Here is a 20,598-nt window from a genome sequence, read left to right on the forward strand (position 1 = left end):
CGTTTGCAACCTGCAATGCCACATCTGCGCACGCGCAGGTTGCAATTCGGCGCTTCTGCGCAAAGCGCAATTTGGTGCTTCCGCGCATGCGTGAGTGCCGAAACCCAGAAGTAACCCATTCCGGTACCTCCAGGTTTGGCACAGTGCGCAACCCCAAAACGTGCAACCTGAAGCGTCTGTAACCCGAGGTATGACTGTAAATCTATGGATTTGCCTTAACCAGAGGTATTTGCTGTTTGAAGGGGGTTTCACCCAAGGGGAATTGTGAATGGTAGTTCTATCTGGAGAAGATAATTCTCTGCTGCTTCTCACTCATGTTTGACAGACCATGCTATAGAACTGCATTGTTCAACAGAAAATGCAGCATTTTATGGGGAAAATGTGGATTATTCCATTTCAGTCATATTCTCCAGCAAGAACTTGCTTCTGGATAGTGTTTGTTTGCAATGTTGCTGTAATGCTACCTCAGGACTAGCCAGTCTCAGGACCAGTGTGGTATGTGATCCTTGTTTTACCGACTCTTGTACAAAACAGGTTGAAGTGCCTGAAGAGGACAAGAATATTGGAAGCAGACAACCAGCAGACAGCGTCCCTGACACCGTGTCTTATGTAAGTACAATTGCCTTTTTATGATTCAGGCAGGGATCGCTAGAGTGAAACACAGAAATATTTAACAGCTCTATAGAACTTCAGGGTCATTTGGCAAAACAGAGGACAACTTCTGTTCTAATCTTTTTGTTTTCAGGGCATTCATTTTGGATTGGTGCCTGTTTATTTTGTTTTTTTTAATCTCTGCCCAAGTGTACTGCATTTTCTCCTTTCTTGGAGAAAACCTTGTTTTTTTGAAACCTTGCATCCTTTATAGGCCACAATTTGAATATTTCAAAAAGAACAACCACTATCAGCCTACAGCCCAGGTACACATTCCATGCAGGTGTTTGGGAGAGAGTCAACTGGGAACTGGGGTGGGGTGTCTATTTTACGTAGGAAAGGTTGGTTGGAGATAGAAGCGTTTTGATGGAGATGTTTTCAATGGACCTTTGAGAGGCGATTGCACTGTTGAGCTATGGGTAGAAGGTTGTTTTTACTGTTTTTAACTTGAGTGTTTTAAATTCAGGGTTGGTATTGTTTTACTTGAAAAATGCACCTGGGGTGAGAGTTGCTGAGGTGGGGGGCAGTTGCAGTAGTTCAGGGCAGGAAGGAGGCATGGTGTAGGAATTGGGGCAAGCCAGGTTATACGTAGGGCTGCCTCTGAAGATGGTTCAGAAACATCAGCTGGTGCAGAATTCAGCAGCCAGGTTGCTCACCGGGGCAAGACAATTTGAGAATATTACACCAATCCTGACCCAACTACACTGGTTGCTGATTAGTTTCTGTGCCCAATTCAAAGTGCCGGTTTTGACCTATAAAATCTTGAATGGCTCAGGACCACAATACCTCAAGGACCTCCTCTCTCCTTATAAACCAACCCAGACTCTGATCATCATCTCAGGCCTTTCTTCATGAGAGGTCCAGAGGGTGGCAACACAAAGACAGGCCTTTTCTGTGGTGGCTCCCCCTCTGCCCTCTCTGGGGAGGCTTGCCTGCCACCTTCATTGTACATCTTTAGGCGCCAGATGAAAACGTTCCTCATCAACCAGGCCTTTGGCTGATTAACATCCTACGGCCTTTTAAATGTGTTTGTGGGAGCGGGGGGTTATTATTTTGTTTTTTGTTTCGACTACAGTGGTACCTCACAAGACGAATGCCTCGCAAGACAAAAAACTCGCTAGACGAAAGGGTTTTTTGTTTTTTGAGCTGCTTTGCAAGACGATTTTCCCTATGGGCTTGCTTCGCAAGACGGAAACGTCTTGCAAGTTTGTTTCCTTTTTCTTAACACCGTTAATACAGTTGCGACTTGACTTCAAGGAGCAACTCATAGAACGCGGTGTGGTAGCCTTTTTTGAGGTTTTTAAAGACTTTGGTGATTTTTGAAGCTTTCCCAAAACTTTCCCGACACCGTGCTTCGCAAGATGAAAAAAACGCAAGACGACAAAACTCGCGAAACGAATTAATTTCGTCTTGCGAGGCACCACTGTATTTATTTTTGCTTTTGTCCTGTATTTTTATCTTGTGAGTTGCCCTGAGATCTTTGGATTAAGGGCGGTACATAAATTTTACTCCTACTATGACTACTGCTACTACTACTACTAGGAGATGGGAACGGAGTGGGGTTGGTTTATGGGGTTAGAAAAAGGAAGTAAAATGTGCCGTTGAGAATGCTTTGACCCACTGAGAGTGGAGGTACGTATGAGCTTTGTGGGTGGGTTGATTTGGGTTGAGGCAGGAAGAGGTGGAAAGTAGTGAGAATGTGAAGTAGAGATCTGGCTGAGTAATGTTTGGTACCTTTGGGTTCTGCTGGGTATAGCATCAGCTGCAGAGAGTTTGTTATCCAGTGCCCAGCTTGTCAAATACCGTGTGCCTTTGCAACATTGGAGACCTGGGACAGAGTGAGGTCTCTGTTGGCATATGGACTACAGCAGAAACACAGGCCAAAGTAGCTGTTTTACAGTTTACGTTGAAGCCAGGCCAACTTGGGGCTTCATAGAATCTATGATACTATTTGGGATAGATCCATAGCTAATGGATTGCTTGATGTTTTGCACTGGTCTGGCTATGGTCATGGACTGACCATTATTTATTGGCACTTTTTTATTATTATACATGCTGGCAGAGCACAAAGGCTTTCACAGAACATCCACTCCAGTGTAATTTGTTGTTTGCAGGAAAATAAACAACAAGAAGACGTAGAAACTGAACTGTCTCCCCTGGATAGCTTCATGGAAAAGGCTCCACTAAGTGGCAGGATGACAAAGACAGAATCTCTCATAATTCCTTCCAGCAGGTAACCTGTCTGTAAACTTCAACATCAGCTCCGAAACTTACCTTGTTTGTAAATATGCAACTTGAGGCAGATGAGCTTTTAGCTTGTGGCATCTGAACATCAGCATGGCTTTCAGTCCCCGTGTTTTGTTCCAGAATTCATGCACCTTGGTGACCATTCCGCTTTCTTACCCAATTTTTTAAAAATAGGACTCAAAGTAAGCTTGCAAAATAATATTTAATAGCATCACCAGTACAGTGATTAATTAAAGAGACAAAAGTTATACCTAAACAATGAAATAGACATGGCAGAAATCTACTGACAGCTGAGCAACTGCAAACTGCACTTTCCTTTTTCTTCCAGTATTGAGATTTGTGGAGCTATCAATGATTTATACCTCAGCTGAAACTCTTTTATTTGTTCCAGTTCCTTCCGCAAGTAATACAGGGTGTTCCAAAACTGTAGAGCAAATTGTGGGGTTGCCAACAGTGAGGAGGAAGAGGAGGAGAGGAAGAGAAAGTCCTGTTGTTCAAGCAGGAGGACACCATAGGATGTCACTGCTTGTGCTTTTCTAAAATTTGACCCCACCAAACTGCTGCATTCCTAATTCTGATGCACCTTGACTGATAGATTGACTCATCCAGGTAGACATAGATTTTTCCTAATGAGGTAGCCACTTCTGAGAAGACTCTGTACTTTGTGGACACCTCTCACAAGGCACTTTGTTTGATGTCTTTTCCTATGCTCTGAAGGCATGTTAGCCACTGCCTTTTTCCATTAGAGGTTCATTTTGTTATAAAGAGAAATGTTTCCTTTTGGTAGTGGTGCCCCAGTTATGGAGTGCCCCCCTCCCAAGGTGTCAGGCAAAGACTTCTTTATTCACTTTGAATTCCCTAATTCAAAACAGTTTTACTTTCTAAAACATTTTTACTTAAGTATCTGAACTGTGAGGGACGCAGGTGGCACTGTGGGTTAAACCACAGAGCCTAGGACTTGCCGATCAGAAGGTCGGCGGTTTGAATCCCCGCAACAGGGTGAACTCCCATTGCTCAGTCCCTGCTCCTGCCAACCTAGCAGTTCAAAAGCATGTCAAAGTGCAAGTAGATAAATAGGTACCACTCCAGCGGGAAGGTAAACGGCATTTCCGTGCGCTGCTCTGGTTCGCCAGAAGCGGCTTAGTCATGCTGGCCACATGACCCTGAAGCTGTACGCCAGCTCCCTCTGCCAGTAAAGCGAGATGAGCGCCGCAACCCCAGAGTGGGTCACGACTGGACCTAATGGTCAGGGGTCCCTTTACCTTTACCTTTATTTGAACTGTAACTTTAAAAGAGACTTTGGCTGATAAATGTTTTTAGTTTTGTCCTTATCTTATGATAATAGAATCATGGAATTGTAGAGTTGGAAGGTGTGGTGGTTTGAGTATGCTGTTCGCAGTAAGCACTCCCTGCTCGCTCAGAGAGATATTTACAGTTCTTTATTTTACATATGTGCAAGCAGCACAGTACAATCGTGCATCCGAATCCTCCGGTTCCGATTTGGGGAGTGGTCTTCTCCTGCTTCTCCTCCAACGAAAGAGGCGGGGGAGCTTCATGGGACGTCTCTGATCCTTGCGCTTGAACCCTCTCCTTTCTTGTGCCAAAGGCATAGGCTCCCCGTCTGTACCTGAGCTTCCTGTGCGGTGCTGGGGCTCTGCTTCAGCATCGGAGAGCCTTGCCTCCTCCTGGCTCTCCCCCTCTTCCCCTTCCGTCATTTCCCAACCATTTCCTTCTGACTGTTCCCACTCTGACTCTTCTTCTCTCCCCCCCCCCCGACTCCAAGGCATCCCTTGGCAGTCCTGTGACAGAAGGGACCCCAGGCGAACATCTAGTCCAACGCCCTGCAATGTAGGAATCTCATCTAAAGTATCCATGACAGATGGCCATCCAACCTCTGCTTAGAAGCCTCCAAGGAAGGAGAGTCCACAACCTCCCAAGGGAGACTGTTCCACTGTCAAACAGCTCTTACTGTCAGAAAGTTCTTCCTGATGTTTAGTCACAATCTCCTTTCTTGTAACTTGAAGCCATGGGTTTGAGTCCAACCTTCCGGAGCAGGAGAAAACAAGCTTGCTCCATTTTCCATGTGCCAGCCCTTTAGATATTTGAAAATGGCTATTATACCTCCTCTCCGTCTCCTCTTTACCAGGCTATATATGCCCAGTTCCCTAAATTGTTACTCATTTAGATTTATAGCAATATTTGTGCGGTTGTGTTTAATTTGGAAATGGTTTTTTTTTTAAATATGCTGTTGTTGATTTGTTAGCTGCTTTGTGCTTCATTCAGTTACGGTGGTACCTCGGGTTAAGAACTTAATTCGTTCCAGAGGTCTGTTCTTAACCTGAAAAGGTTCTTAACCTGAAGCGTGCTTTCACTAATGGGGCCTCCCACTGCCACTGTGCCGCTGCTTTCCGTTCTTATCCTGGGACAAAGTTCTTAACCTGGAGCAACCACTTCCTGGTTAGCGGAGTTTGTAACCTGAAGCATCTGTAGCCCGAAGCGTCTGTAACCCGAAGTGTCTGTAACACGAAGCATCTGTAACCTGACGTACCACTGTATTAGGCAGGATAGAGTTTTAAAAGATAAATAAAAAAAACAGTTGCACTTTAATCTGCTGGTAGGTTAAAAAACCAGCAACCAACATTGAGATTTCCTGCTGGCCCAGGAAAGTTGTAATACAGTGAGCAGCATGTGTGCCGTTTTGGCTTTCTTGATAAAGGTCCCCATGTTCTCCTTTGGCAGATCGGAAGCGAAGCATATGGGACGCAGAGGGAGAAGCACATCTCTGAAGGAAAGGCAGCCGGCGAAGCAGCAGAATGAGAGAGCCAACAGCCTGGACAACGAACGCTCTCCAGGAACCAGGCATCGCTTGCAGGTGAAATGGGCTGTTCAGTGCCAAGGGGGCATCCTCCTCCACATGTACGGTGCTTCTGGGGGCATGCTGCAAAACCATCTCAAAGCTTTGTCATAGTTTTGGAGGGGATCTCAAGTTTTGGGGTTTGGAGTTAGTAACAGCTCCCAGCATGTGCACCAGAACGTGCAATAAAGATTCTCTATTTTTTAGGAATAATATATATATATATGTGTGTGTGTGTGTATGCTCAACACACAACAAAAGAGACAAAATAAACCAGAATAAAAGTACCACCAGTCTCACCTTACAGAGAGAAATAATTAATATTATAGAATCATTAAACTGTTTTTAGCTGGGGCAATCAGAATAAGAATCACTATTTGGCTACTGATTCCAAACCCTAAAATGTATTTTATATAATTAACTTTTTGTTTCTGTTCTTGTGTATATTGTACTGTTGTTTTATTGCTATGGCCGATGGCTGACGCAAATAAACATTCATTGCTTCCTTCCTTCATTCAAAGGAGGCTATATGAGATCTAAAAGGAACACCAGCCAGTAACTCAGCTGTTATATTTTGGACCAGCTGAAGTTTCCAAGTCATCTTCAATAATCCCTTGATCCTCAGCAAGTCAGGAATTGGCAACTCTATGGACAAGTGGCAAAACAGTGTGCCTAGATGTTCAAATCAAGCCAATTATTTTGGGTTCGCTTCATATTTGACATCACTTCATAGATGTCCTAGCTTTATGGGCTGAAGAAAAACACATAAGATTGTGGGAGTGATTTAGACTGAACATTTATTTAAATAGCTGGGTAATAGAGCTTGTTCCAATAAATGAGGAATCTTAAGGGCTGCTTTCATTTATTTACAGATCCCTAGGAAAACTGTGTACGACCAGTTGAATCATATCTTGATCTCAGATGATCAGCTACCAGAAAATATCATTCTGATTAATACCTCCGACTGGCAAGGACAGGTAAGGAGATTTGGAGTGATAAGTACACGGTCATTTTAGCTTAAACCAAAAAGGGCCAACTGCAGGCAGACCCCTAAATCAGGCATAGGCAAACTCCGGTCCTCCAGATGTTTTGGAACTACAATTCCCATCAGCCCTAGCTAGCAGGACCCAGTGGTCGGGGTGATGGGAATTGTAGTCTCAAAACATCTGGAGGTCCGGAGTTTGCCTATGCCTGCCCTAAATGTTCCAGTCCCCAAATCATTTGGTTGCATCCTAGATTTGTATGAGGGCTTTGCAATACTGGCAATTTTACTTTCAGTCCCTTGCGAAATAGAATTTCCCTGTTTCATGCTGCCGAATTTGTCCCTTCTGGTTAGTCACCGAAGTTCTTGTTGCAATTTTTTGGTTCCGTGTGCATCAGTACATTTACAGGGCAATCCTAACCATTCCTACTCAGAAGCAAGCCCTTCCGAATTCAGTAGATATTACTCTCAGGTAAGTGGGGTTAGGATTGCAGCTGCACATTCGTTGAACTTAATTTACCGCCCATGTGTTGCCCATTTGTGGCGCTTCTATTGCAGTACTTCTATGGCAGGCTCCTTGGATGTTCGCTGAGTAGTCCGGTGGCTTTGCCAACTTGGCTGCTTTACTGCTCACTAGATAATTAATGCACAAATTAAATAGTACCAGTCACAAATTTGGTCCGCCCAAGCTGGGTTTGGTTCATTACGTAAAAAGTACTTTACATTTTTTTTTTGTCACAAAATTTGCATCCGCTTTTGGACAGCGTTCAAACCCACAGAGGGTCCCGAACCTGGAATCGCAGGGAAATCTGATTGCAGTAGGTGTGAAACTTATCTAGCTCTCACCAAATGAACATACCACAAAGGAACACTCTCAACCAGGGGTCAGCAACCGTTTTCAGCCGTGGGCCAGTCCACCGTCCCTCAGACCATGTGGGGGGCGGACTATATTTTTTTGGGGGGGAAACGAACAAATTCCTATGCCCCACAAATAACCCAGAGATGCATTTTAAATAAAAGGATACATTCTACTTGTGATGTACTGAAGTTCTCACCCTGGGCCAGCAGGGGGATACTGTAGATAGTTTTCACTCAGGTCCACATATGCAAATAAGGGATTGAAAGTGACGTTCAGTGATTGGATAGTTCCAGAAAATGGTTACTGTTGCGTTCTAGTGGAGCTCTATATAAACAGGCTGGCTGAACCCATCAATTCAGTTCTGTCCTGGCCTGTGAATAAACAAGAGCTGTTTGAAGAATCGCTGTGTCGTCTGATATGTTCACCCACAACTTAACACTACTCATGTAAAAACCACGCTGATTCCCAGACCATCCTCGGGCTGGATTGAGAAGGCGATTGGGCCGCACCCGGCCCACGGGCCCTAGGCTGCCTACCCCTGCTCTCAACAATAACAGGGCAGAGATAGTCACTGATATTCTTTAATCGTTAATAAGTATAAAAACATTAAGGTCAGATTTGCTCGCTCACCTGAGCTATAATGCCCCTAGCTGCTTGGTTCTCTGTGCTATGTTGGTCCCCCCCACAGCTGGACGCAATTTTGAAATACAGAGCTATGCTTTGAAATAAAGTTAGGGAACGTTCTTCTCCTCACAACATATTTTGCTGTGCTTAATAGATACCCCCACTCAATGGCATCCAGTGTTTCTTCTTTCGAAGAGTTCCTTAGAGCTAGGACCCAAAGCAGGGGATTCAAATTACAAGAAACATTGGGGGGGGGGAGGAATTCCTGACAGTAAGAGCTGTTTGACAGTAGAACTCTCCTTCCTTGGAGGCTTTTAGGCAGAGGTCGGATGGCCACCTATTAGGGATTATTTAGTTGTGGTGTATTGGTTAAGAGCGGTGGACTCGTAATCTGGTGAACCGGGTTCGCTTCTCCGCTCCTCCACATGCAGCTGCTGGGTGACCTTGGGCCAGTCACACTTCTCTGAAGTCTCTCAGCCCCACTCGCCTCACAGAGTGTTTGTTGTGGGGGAGGAAGGGAAAGGAGAATGTTAGCTGCTTTGAGACTCCTTCGGGTAGTGATAAAGCGGGATATCAAATCCAAACTCTTCTTCTCTTCTAAATGACCCCCAGGGTCCCTTCCAACTCTACAGTTCTTGGATTCTAGGAGACCTTAACGAACCCCAACAATTTTCTCAAGCTAGTTTGCTTGAAGGATTGTTGGCCACTGCGGCCATGTTTGAATCAATTTACGTTAATACAATAGCGTGTAAATTTATAAAAGGACAGTACAGAAATAACTAAAATAAATCAACAATGCATTAAAAATATATATAGAAGGTCCTTTTTTTTACAGACTTGTATATCATTCTCAGTTTCTTTCAGATATCTTGCAAAAGCATGGCCTTCCAATCGTCTGCACGTGCTCTTCTGCAGATATCCAGGCAGCTTTCAGCACCATTGTCTCTAGAATACAGAGATAGTAAGTTCTTTTTTAATTAATGATATTTATATACATACTCCCTCTCTCCAGATATACATACCCCCTGCCAAGGCCTGCTGTGTCCCAGACTCTCTGCCCTAAGTTTTATTGCCGGTAAAAAATAAGGCCACAACTCTCGTCCCTAAGGAGAATTTGAGTTGACTTTCCCTGATGAAGTCTAGCAAGAGAGATGTTTTTTCTAAAACCACTTCATTATTTTACCAATATGTATAAATTACCAAGCGAAAGAATTTTACAATGCGTCTGTCTGAACCATAAGAAACTGACTTTTCTATAAAGGCAGATGGGTGAAGCCAACCGCAGATGTTCAGGGAGGGAAGGCGAGGCTCAGGAGAGATGCTGCAGTTGACACTGTCACCAAGGCAGCTCTCTGTAAACGTCCATAAAAATGGCAAAAGTAGTTTCTTTCCCAGATAGGTTTCGTCTTAAACAACTGCAGACACAACAAATAAAGAGCTCACTTGTAATATATCAGTGGTTCAGTGCTCATTTCTTCTCTTTCCAAAATGGATTTTATCTTGAACAATTGCAAACGTAATACAGAGTCCACTTGTGATATTGCAGTCGTCATTGTATCACCACCCTGTTCATTGTTTTATCAGCGGAGATGCTGGTAGATAACCGTGTCATAGAGGGACGCTCACTGAGGAAGCTAGGCACTCAAAATAATGAATGACCCAGCCTCCCTACAAACTGAAAGACAGATGAAACACATTCCCATAAATTTGCTAGCTATCAGCACCAGGCTGTGTGGTACCCCACTGCTTTTACTGCTTGAATCCAAAATTACTTCAGTCAGTATCCATTTTCTATGTTGCCCTCTGCAGGAATGCATCCACCCCCTTTTAATTGTCTGTATTTCCATATAAAGAGCCTGAAACTTGGTTTAAAACATGCCGTTGTAAGCTAATGTCCTCCCCAGTAGCTTCCTAACCTCCTGGTGAGATACCATTATGTATTGAGTAGAAGCCTGCTTGTAACATCTGTATAAAGACAACTCTTGATAGATGGCTGTTTTCTGGGACGAGCGTAAGTGGCGAGCTGAACTTCTGCAGCACATAACCCCCAACAGCCCCAACACATCCTTTGCTGTCACAGCAAACTGGCCGTGGCACAGGCACTTCCGTGGCCATCCCACCCAGAATGACTTGCTCTGAGGAAGGCCCCTTTTGCTTCCTCCTAACCACTGAGCCTAGGACTTGCCGATCAGAAGGTCGGCGGTTCGAATCCCCGCAACGGGGTGAGCTCCCGTTGCTCGGTCCCTGCTCCTGCCAACCTAGCAGTTCGAAAGCATGTCCAAGTGCAAGTAGATAAATAGGTATCGCTCCGGCGGGAAAGTAAACGGTGTTTCCGTGCGCTGCTCTGGTTTGCCAGTAGCGGCTTAGTCATGCTGGCTACATGACCCGGAAGCTGTACGCCGGCTCCCTCAGCCAGTAACGCGAGATGAGCGCCGCAACCCCAGAGTCGGCCACGACTGGACCTTATGGTCAGGGGCCCCTTTACCTTTACCTAGAGCAAAGGAGGGAGGAGATGGGGGCACAGAGTTCATTGGCAGGGGTGCATTGCTGCCCTTCCAGCAACAAAGAAGCAGAAAACACAAAGTTTTCATTTCTACACTGCCACCACTGCCATGAAGAGGAAAGGTGGCAGAGGCAGGAGGAGATGAAGGGAGTGTGGCTCAGTGTCACGGCTTTGGGAAAGTGTTGCATTCCAAAAGCAAGGAAGGATTGGACTCTGATTAATAAAATACACACGAGGCTTGGCCAGCAAGACTCTGGGAGGCAGTGTGATTAATAATCCTCCGTCCACCCCTTGGCCCAGGTTGTTTTATTCACAAAAGAACTTTTTACACACTGTTCATAAGAACCAATCAGATGTCCTCTGAGCATTTAAAAAAACCCCACGTGGGACAAAGTCAGATCAGAAGAAATCCTCTTAACTACAGTGGTGCCTCGCAAGACGAAAATAATCCGTTCTGTGATTCTCTTCGTCTAGCGGTTTTTTCGTCTTGCGAAGCAAGCCCATTGACGGATTAGCGGATTAGCGCTATTAGCGGCTTTTAGCGGCTTATCGGATCAGCTGATAAGCGGCTTAGCGGCTTAGAAAAAGGGGGGGGGAGGAAAAAACCCTGCAGGAACTCGCAAGACATTTTCGTCTTGCGAAGCAAGCCCATAGGAGATTCGTTTTGCGAAGCACCTCCAAAACAGAAAACTCTTTCATCTAGCGAGTTTTCCGTCTTGCGAGGCATTCGTCTTGCGGGGCACCACTGTATAAAGAAACTATTTCCTACTTGAACATGCATACATAGTTCAGAGTAAATAAAATAGGAATCAAGGAGGAAGGAGGAATGCTTTTAGCAAACTCCAGAGGTCATAAACGGCAGTAAACAGGAGAGGAAGGACAGGTAGTATTTACCATCTCCTTGTGAACTCTCTTCCTGGCCCTTAGATTAACAAACTAAAGAAAGGTACATCAAAGAAGCTACCTACTATCTTTATGGCCCAGGATGGCTGGTGAAGCAACCGGCAACTGGTCTGTGTTTAGAATGCTTATACGTGCCTGTCAGGCGTAGAGAAAGCAAATGGCAGAGGTGCAGAGGCTTGTGGGATTTGTCCAGAAATTATTGTCAGTGAATCAAACCCAGTCACCGCAATTCTTTCATTGCTGACATAATGGCTTGCTCCATATTTAATAATTCCTCATAGTAATCCCACCTGACCCCCCACAGGAAAGCTGTTCCTCCCCCGGTTGCAGCAAGAGCAGAGGAAAGAAGGTAGAGTCCTTTTTAATGAGTTTATTCATTCAGAATAGTGAGAGACAAAAGAACGTGGTAAGCCTGGACAGTGGCGTTGCTCCAACTGGGCTCCTCCTCCCTCCTTCCTAGCAACAGCATCTCCCCTTATAGAGGCCGTTCGTGGCCATATGTCTCTGATTTCTTCCTTCCGGAACTCTTAACAAACGCCGTGTTCTGGGAGAAGGGGGGTTAGAAATACTCTCCAGTGACAACGTGTCAGCTGGCTGCCCTGCCCTGCCTCTGTCTCCCTGTCCCCTTCTTCTAACACTTCCCAATTCTTTGGTTCATCTGTCTCTGAGCTGTGACTTTCCTCCAACCCCTCAACCCCCTGCTGTAAATCAAAGCTGCATTCCTCTTCTCCTGCAGTGTCGGGACAAGGAGGGTGTGTGTGTGTGTGTGTGTGTGTGTGTGTGTGTATGTATGTGTTTGTATGTGCCCCATTCCTCCTCCGTCTCGCCCTCTTGAGTCCATTCCCTGAGACTCAGGCAGTGTGACCGCTTGTTAGATTTCTGTTATGACACTGTGCAGTTTTTGGAGTCACAAGACTCTGTTTACATTCCAGACTGTTGGAAGTCTCACAGGAGACAGGAGACGGATGTTGATGTTACTGGTTTCCTGTTTCTTTGTTCCAGTTGTTCACTGACTCTCACAGAGAGCAGATGCACATTCTTTTCTGTCCTGCGTAGTTAGAAATAAACGTAGCGATGTAGCATATATTTCTCACCCTTCTGCTGTTTGGATACTCTGCGTAATGGGGAAGCGTGCCTGAAGCCTCATTAAAGGCTTAGGTCGTTAATCACTGTCGGAGAAGAGCGATGGATTCCGAAGTACGTCATGGAGGAGAGCCATTTGAGCTCGGTTGCAACGGAAGCTCCGACACCGCTTAGGCCACCCTTGGCTGTAACTCGGTCAATGCTCTGTATGCAAAAGGTCTCCGGTTCAATCTGAAACCCCAGAGAGTCACCGGTGAGCTGGAAGGATCGGTTTTGTAACCTGGTCTAAGGGAGCTTCCTAATACTGGCAAGTACATAGGAAGCCACCTTAGGAGAAGTCAGCCCATTGGTCCATCCCGGCAGTGGCTCTCCAGGGTTTCAATCCAATGATATTTCCGACCCTACCTGGGATAGAATGTGGAACCTTCTGCATGCGAAGCAAATGATCTGCCCTGTAGCTAGCGTACTGATGGTGCCGAAGGTGACTTGCATACAAAATTAAGATTGTTGTGGACTGTTTGTCTGATTAATCATAACTTTCTTACAGTTGGAACAAAAACATAGCAAAAAGAAGCAAGCAAACCAAAGAAACAGCACGCATGCCACTGTTCCTATCTTTTTAAACAAACCTCCTGTCCTTTGACTAAAGAAAATGGGAGTCACGTGAACGATTCTCTTCTGGTTCATAAGCTGCGTTCCCAGGCTGATGTAACTCACTGTCTAAGAGACCAAAGCAGAAATTTGGAAGCCCCTTGTTTAAATCTGTGCTCTGGTAGGAAGTCGCCGAGTGCCTACTTGCTTTCAGTCTTGACCTTCTGTCATGAGTATGTACTTACAGTTAGGTTAATAATGTACGTGGTAGAAAATACCCATCAATCTCTGGATTTTATTTAAAAGCAGTAATGTTCCCTTTCTCTTCAGCTGCAACTGCAATTCTCAGCCTCCCAATCCAATTAAAATTGCAATTGCGGGAGCCCAGAATTACCTCAGTGCTGTGCTGAGGCTCTTTGTAGAACAACTGTCTCACAAAACTCCAGATTGGCTCAGCTACATGAGATTTCTTATCATACCAGTAGGTAAGCAAGCTTTTCTGTCCTTTCTTCTTCCTTTGAATTAACCTCTTTCTCACTACATCACAACACAGGAACTGTTTGTCTGTTCAAGTTGTGTTGTCTGCTCTGGTTATAATGCTCTTGTACAGGGTTGCTGGATATTAAATATAGCAATGGCAGCCTCTAGAATACCAGCACTTTCCTATCACTCCCTTTCCAAACTTTGTGGCAGAATGAGAAGGATAGCTAGCAGTCAGAGCTTCAGCTGGAGTGGAGGTTATTTATAGTTCCTTCCAGTGTGCATTGCAAATTGGAACTGAATCTAACCAAGACAGAAGTGCTATAAGTGGACTGTTCCAGTGTGCAGGAGTTGGCAGAATGACCTGTTCTTAATGGGGCCACACACCCCTTGAAGGGGCAGGTCCATAGTCTGGGATGCTCCTGGAACCATGGTTGTTCCTTGAGGGCCAGCTGGCCTCAGAGGTTAGGAGTGCCTGTTCTGATGTGCCAACCACTGCCATTTCTGCATAGGGATAGCCTGGGCACGGTTACTTGAGCTGTGGTACCATCTAAGCTGGACTACTGTAATTCACTTTACATGGGTCTGCCCTTGAAGACATCTGGAAATTGCAGCTAGTGCAGAATGCTACAGGAGGAATCTCAATAGGGGCAACAGGCCACAAGCATATAATGCTGTAGTAATCTGACGTCTCCCAACACCACGGAAGATTTTTATTATGTAACAAAGTTGTATATAATAAGGAGCGTCCTGCTTTATTTCCTACCTTTGTTTCTACTGCCTTGTTTGTGACCACTTGCTTTCCATTTTAAAAACACTAAAAACGTCTCACAACCCAGAAGAGGAAGAAGAAACTGAATTTCAGCGGCTTTTCACAATTTTGAGCACATCTTCACCCTGAAGGCAATAAGTTGGGATTTCCTTTCTTCTGACCACTAAAGGGGTATAGACGTAATATATTCTGGACTGCTAATGTGCATCTGCCATACAGAACGGATTTATTTTTTGTGTTATTTACAGGTTGTCATCCAGTGGCAAAGTATCTGGGTTCCGTTGATTGTCAGTACAACTACTTCTTCCAAGATTTGTCCTGGAAAGATTTATTTAACAGACTTGAAGCACAAAATGCTGGTAAGGCTGTCTTAATACTTATTTGCATAAGGTTGCCTGAATTGATAACTTTGAAAAAGAATAATTGTTTACTGGAGGGCATTACCGCTAATACCTGCTGTGTCCCATTAGTGGAAATGCCCTCCGGTGCCTCTGGAAAAGAGGAAATTTCCTTGCCACAAATTTCTATCTCCAGAGGGTGCCAGAGGGCATTTCTTCCCTTCGTGTTCTGGGGGTGCTTCTTTCCTGTCTATGCCAGTTGATGATGGGTGGTCCTCCATGGTTCTGCAGTTTTTTTGTTTCAGTTGCAGCATTTGGAGGGAAGCTGCCTTCTGCTGCCAAGAGGGTCTGGGCAGCGAAGAAGCAGCATTGCCTACTGAGCCTGCTGGCTTCACCAGGAGGCAGCATCTCATTAGTGGCAATGCCCTAAGGCATCCTCTGAAAACAGAATTTCACAGCAAGGCAATATCTGTGCTTTGCTTTCTGAATCTTTTGCCTTCCCAGTTTCCAATGTCCGTTCGTAACAGCACTGGAGGCATCAAAGATATGCTGATTCCTTACCATAATTCCACAGCTTTCCACAAATTCGGTTTGATTCTCCTTGAGATGCAGAATATTGTATTCAGCTGTTGAATTTTCCTTTTAGAGTCTAATAGTATCTCAAGTCCTCCCACCTGGAGCTGGGAGAAGGTAGCCGTGGTTGGTATCTTCCATTCTACCCTGTTGAATTCGGTTAACAGATGCCATGTCACAACACTCTTACAGAGAAAATAAGGCCGTTGGAGGTGACGTGGCCATATTATTTTTAAAAGTAAATGTGAAAAAGAGGTTTATTTGAGAAAAAATGCTCTATGGATGTGTTGTATACAAAGATCAGAACAGTCACCACCATCCTTATGACTCTGACTGGTTGTTGTTGGAAACAGAAAAGTTGGGAGTAGGTAGATTCAGCAAGCAGTTCTTGCTACTCTGGGCCCCTTCAGGAGGAAGGGTGGGGTATAAATTGGGGGGATGAATGGATGGATGGACTTGCAGTTCCTTCCAAATGCGTGGCCAATGGTCGTTGTGCTTCTTTCTCTCTCTCTCTCTGTTTCAGTCCAGGAATCACCTGATATTGTCTCCAGAATAACTCAGTACCTAGTGGGAGCAAACTGTGCCCACCAGTTGCCCATTGCAGAAGCCATGTTGACATACAAGCAGAAAAGGTACATTTTTATGAAAAAGCAACTTCTCCTTGCTAGCCAGGAAATCCGGGCACCTGGATGACATTTTCCAAGTTGGATAAGCCAGTCAATAGCACTTTCGATACTAATCAGTTCAAAGCAAAGTACTGTTTGCGGAAATATTTGTACTTTGAATGCAGCCCAAGTGATGTTACAGAAAGGCAGCTAGGTCCTTGTACAGTGGAACCTCGGGTTACATACGCTTCAGGTTACAGACTCCACTAACCCAGAAATAGTACCTCGGGTTAAGAACTTGGCTTCAGGAAGAGAACAGAAATCCCTCAGCAGCAGTGGGAGGCCCCATTAGCTAAAGTGGTACCTCAGGTTAAGAACAGTTTCAGGTTAAGAACGGACCTTCGGAATTAATTAAGTTCTTAACCTGAGGTACCAGTGTATTGGCTTGGTAGTGTGGGAATCTCAGCATTGCCATTTTGTCCTGTGTCATCTGTATAACATGAAGAGCTTTTCAGCTGCACAGCACATGTGATTCAGGCTTCTCATGTTACTTTAACAACATTGGAAGGTGCAGCGCTGCTGGATGCAACTATATTACACAGCCTCACAAATTAGAGAAGCTTCGCTTTCTTGGAAATTGATAGGATGCCTCCTCCCCCCCCCCAAAAAAAAGAGTAAAGCTTAACATAAGAAGAAGAAAAAAAGAATCCCAAAAGCCTGGTGTAGAAAATCAAAGGCAACAAGCATTGCATTACAGGGGTTAGACTGGATGACCCTAGGGGTCTCTTAAAATCTGCACAATTCTACGATTCCATAAGCACATCAGACAATGCAAATCCATTCAGGATTGTCTAACGTTTGAAAAGGTGAATTATCATTGCTACCTATAACTTCTGGCGGTTCCCTCACGAGAAGTGAGGTTACAGGGCCTTCTCGGTAGTGGCGCCCGCCCTGTGGAATGCCCTCCCATCAGATGTCAAGGAAATAAGCAGCTATCCTATTATTAAAAGACATCTGAAGGCATCCCTGTTTAGGGAAGTTTTTAATGTTTAATGCTGTATTGTGTTTTTAATATTCGATTGGGAGCAGAGTGGCTGGGGAAACTCAGCCAGATGGGTGGGGTATAAATAATAAATTATTATTATTATTATTTATGATCTAAAAACAGTTTAGTAGTTAACGCAGTTGGGAAAGGTGCTTGCCTACCAAAGGTCTGACCGCAGTCTCTCTCATCTATCCAAAAGCAGGCCATTCCTGCTAGTCCTTATTAAGGTGGGAGATGCCTGTCACTCAGCAGAACTGGACTTGCAGCAGTGCTGAGTTTTCCCACACTACCACGATAACGTGAGATGGGACCACATGAGAGAAGCCGACACTGCAGCTCCTCTCCACGCACTGCCCCCCCCCGAAAGAACTGGGTTAATGTCAGAATGGGGAGGACCCACAGCATGGCAGCTTCTTCTCCAACATGGCCCAAGGCGGTTGCCATAGCAGTGGAAAGTTAAGGAGGATTGGCTCTGTTGTGGCTTCCAACCCTCTGGGATCCAGTGTTAACATTTTGTTTGTCTCCATAAGTATAATAATTTATTTATTTTTCTTTTGATTGCTTCTGAAAAGGAAAAAGAACTTTCATTTTGAATTTAATATAAGGTACTTGTCTGTCTGGATCACCCTCTTGTTATCCTATACATATTTTTTTCCTTTCCTGGTCTTTCACCACCTTCATGGTATTTATAAGGCTGGAATGTTCAATTTGTATAATATATATATATATATATGCGCAACTTGCTGCTTTTGACATTATTTGAAGAGGCAGAATACATTGTCCAAAAGAACCAAGAGTAAAAGGCATTTACTCAAGAATGACTTCCACAAATACAGAACAGATAGGGTAAAGTTTGTATAGGTCATTCCGTAAGTTAGTGCTCACGCACTTCAATGCTGGCTGGTTGGTTATTTAGCTCAGCAAGTTCTGAAATAGCCCATAGAACTTTTTTCCCAATTCACATACCCCCTCCCTCTCTGCATACGCTATAGCAATTGTGGTAAGGAGGCTGGTATGGCTAGGACCATTCTGCATGCTGCTTAGCTTGCCCTCTTTGTTCTACATAAGGTGTTTGGAAGACACACTAAAGTTGCATTTCTCTGGAAAGCAGTGGCCATGGGAACTCCAAAATCATCAGCCCCTTGTCTCATTGGTGGACATTAGCCTAAATGCTAGGGATGAAGAGGTTGACACCTGCTTATTTTTTTGCTCTAGGAATTGCTATGCTATTATCCTGTAGTAATAATGGTTTTGTTTCATCTTCACTTTAGCAATATTAAATTGATTTGGAAGAGAGATAGAATTTCCCCAAATATCTTTCACAGTGGACTTTATCCATCCCTTTTTGGTATACATTCAGAACTCCAGAAACAAGAATGGAGCCTGGGAAATCTTTCTATTGGAAAATTCCAGCTTGTATTGGCTTGAATGGGTTTTTTTTGGAAATCCATATTATTAGGCAACGAAAGCAAATGTGGAAATGAAAAAAAGCAAAGTCTTGAAAAAGGTGGGGACATAGACACTGTAGACAAATCTGGAGCTATCATGGGGCACTTATTCATATTAAACGGTCCATAAATGGACCATTATTCTGTTCCAGTTCAGTTAAATGATCCGAGTGACTCCATGATAGTAAGTGTGCTCACATTGCTGCATCACAGTATTTACATATAGAGGGAAAAGATCACCCTCCATTTTATTGTATTTACAGTGGTGCCCCGCAAGACGAATGCCTCGCAAGACGGAAAACCCGCTAGACGAAAGAGTTTTCCATTTTGGAGGTGCTTCGCAAAACAAATCTTCTATGGGCTTGCTTTGCAAGACGAAAATGTCTTGCGAGTTCCTGCGGTTTTTCCCCCCTTCCCCCCTTTTTCTAAGCCCCTAAGTCGCTTATCAGCTGATCCAATAAGCCGCTAATAGCGCTAATCCGCTAATCTGTCAATGGGCTTGCTTTGCAAGACGAAAAAACCGCTAGACGAAGAGAATCACAGAACGGATTCGTTTCGTCTTGCGAGGCACCACTGTATTAATGTCCTAGCTAATACGCTAGGTTTTTTCTTGCCCCAAGTAAAGTCTATCAGTGGTTTTGGACATGCTAAATTTCAAATATCTTTAATACGGTCAATGACCAACATTTGGACATGCTATAATTACTTAGGTCCATTTTGAGTAGAATATTTTTTTAAAAGGAATAATATTTTTGGAAGTGTCATGATTGTATCTGTTGCCGTCTTTCCCATCCATGCTTTCCATAGAAACGTAACTTCAACGAGTGTGGATACGACTGTGTTTGTGTGTCACACTCAGAGCGTAACAGTCCCAAATAAGCCACTCTGTTAATAATAGTATGTGAAGCAAAGTTGGTGCAATTTTACTAGTTCAGGATTATGTAAGTACTTGGTACAAAAATGATAGCCATTTCAAAGAATGTTGGGGTGTATTAGGAATGATTTCACAGGGCCTTGCTTTCTGCCCCAAACAACTGCTGTATCTGAGCTGAGCTCTCAAATGAGCACTTTAATTTCTCTTTAGACCTTCCCTTTTCCTTTGGGGCTTTCCCAATTTCTTATGTGGCCAAAGGCAAGCAACTTCAAATCTATATGGGCCTTGAACAGATCTAGTGCAAGGGCAGAAAATTCTACAAGACAGCAATTAGCTGGGAGTAGGCCAGTGAGACTCAGTAGAACTTCCTTCCAGAACTTCCTTCTGAGTAATTCTGCATAGGATTACTCTGCCAGTGTATTTGGGATTTTCAGTTTCTTTTATTGCATTCTTTCAGTCAGCCCTAATGACCTGAGGAATTGAAAAAGAGAAACATTTTAGAGTTCTTTAGTACATCAGTATATGTGAACTCTTTCCCAAGCACTTTCCCAACAATCTCTGTCATGCTGACTGACCCTGGCTGTCAACTTTTCCTTGTTTTAAAGGGAAATTCCCTTATTCCAAATAGGATTCCTCGCAAGAAAAGGGAAATGTTGACAGCTATGTGACTGACTCAAGTCCCTGCCTCCTTTCCTTCCTTCTCCATTCTTGGTCAGGGCAAAAACGAACCAAAACACTGTTGCATGAATGCACATGTGTTGTGCAGAAGCTTCCTTCTGTCTGCTTGGGAGTACTGTATATGGTGATGAGTTCAGGTGCTTGGAAGAGGAAGAGTCCCTGGAAAATCTAATGTGGCATTTTAATCCTTTTGAGGTAATTCCGCTTGAAATCCAACCAACCTACTTCCTTGGGTTCGGTCCATTTCAGCACCTGATAAATTGGACTCTTAAGGCCCTAAGATGAATTTTTTAGTTTTCCAGACTGTCATCCCTATGTAGGGACTTACATTCTCTGAACTATGCTTGGGTTTGAAAGCAAAGGCACTAGTGGGGGTATAGGAGACTCTAAGTAAAAATGAAGAAAGAGTGCAATTCAACCATTTGAGCAGGATTTGAGTACAAGCGTCCAGCAACTGGCGTTCAAAAGCACACTGTCTCCAAATGTTC

The 20,598-nt window shown here is 44.2% G+C and overlaps 1 protein-coding gene and 1 long non-coding RNA gene across 11 annotated transcripts in view; both read left to right on the top strand.

Annotated features, from left to right (window-relative positions):
- LOC309538954 overlaps positions 1–20,598 on the top strand; it is a 67,855-nt gene that overhangs the window by 29,762 nt on the left and 17,495 nt on the right. The window lies entirely within an intron of this gene.
- Positions 1–20,598, top strand: part of PACS2 (phosphofurin acidic cluster sorting protein 2) — a 52,626-nt gene that overhangs the window by 14,533 nt on the left and 17,495 nt on the right. For 4 of the 10 annotated variants that reach the window (XR_014222296.1, XM_082234279.1, XM_082234282.1 and 1 more), the window contains exons 11-19: positions 535–609; positions 2,766–2,883; positions 5,634–5,770; positions 6,625–6,729; positions 9,072–9,178; positions 13,628–13,782; positions 14,798–14,908; positions 15,984–16,092; positions 17,683–17,715. Coding sequence is in view for 8 of the 10 variants with exons in the window: in XM_082234279.1 (XP_082090405.1) it covers positions 535–609; positions 2,766–2,883; positions 5,634–5,770; positions 6,625–6,729; positions 9,072–9,178; positions 13,628–13,782; positions 14,798–14,908; positions 15,984–16,092; positions 17,683–17,715 (950 nt within the window). In the remaining 2 variants the exon portion in view is untranslated. Of the gene's footprint in view, positions 1–534; positions 610–2,765; positions 2,885–5,633; positions 5,771–6,624; positions 6,730–9,071; positions 9,179–13,627; positions 13,783–14,797; positions 14,909–15,983; positions 16,093–17,682; positions 17,716–20,598 lie in introns of all 10 variants that reach the window. The other 6 variants (XR_014222297.1, XM_082234283.1, XM_082234280.1 and 3 more) reach the window with 4 other exon arrangements.

Source organism: Podarcis vaucheri, assembly GCF_965113315.1.
Source record: "Podarcis vaucheri genome assembly, chromosome: 8".
NCBI classification, from domain to species: Eukaryota; Metazoa; Chordata; class Lepidosauria; order Squamata; family Lacertidae; genus Podarcis; species Podarcis vaucheri.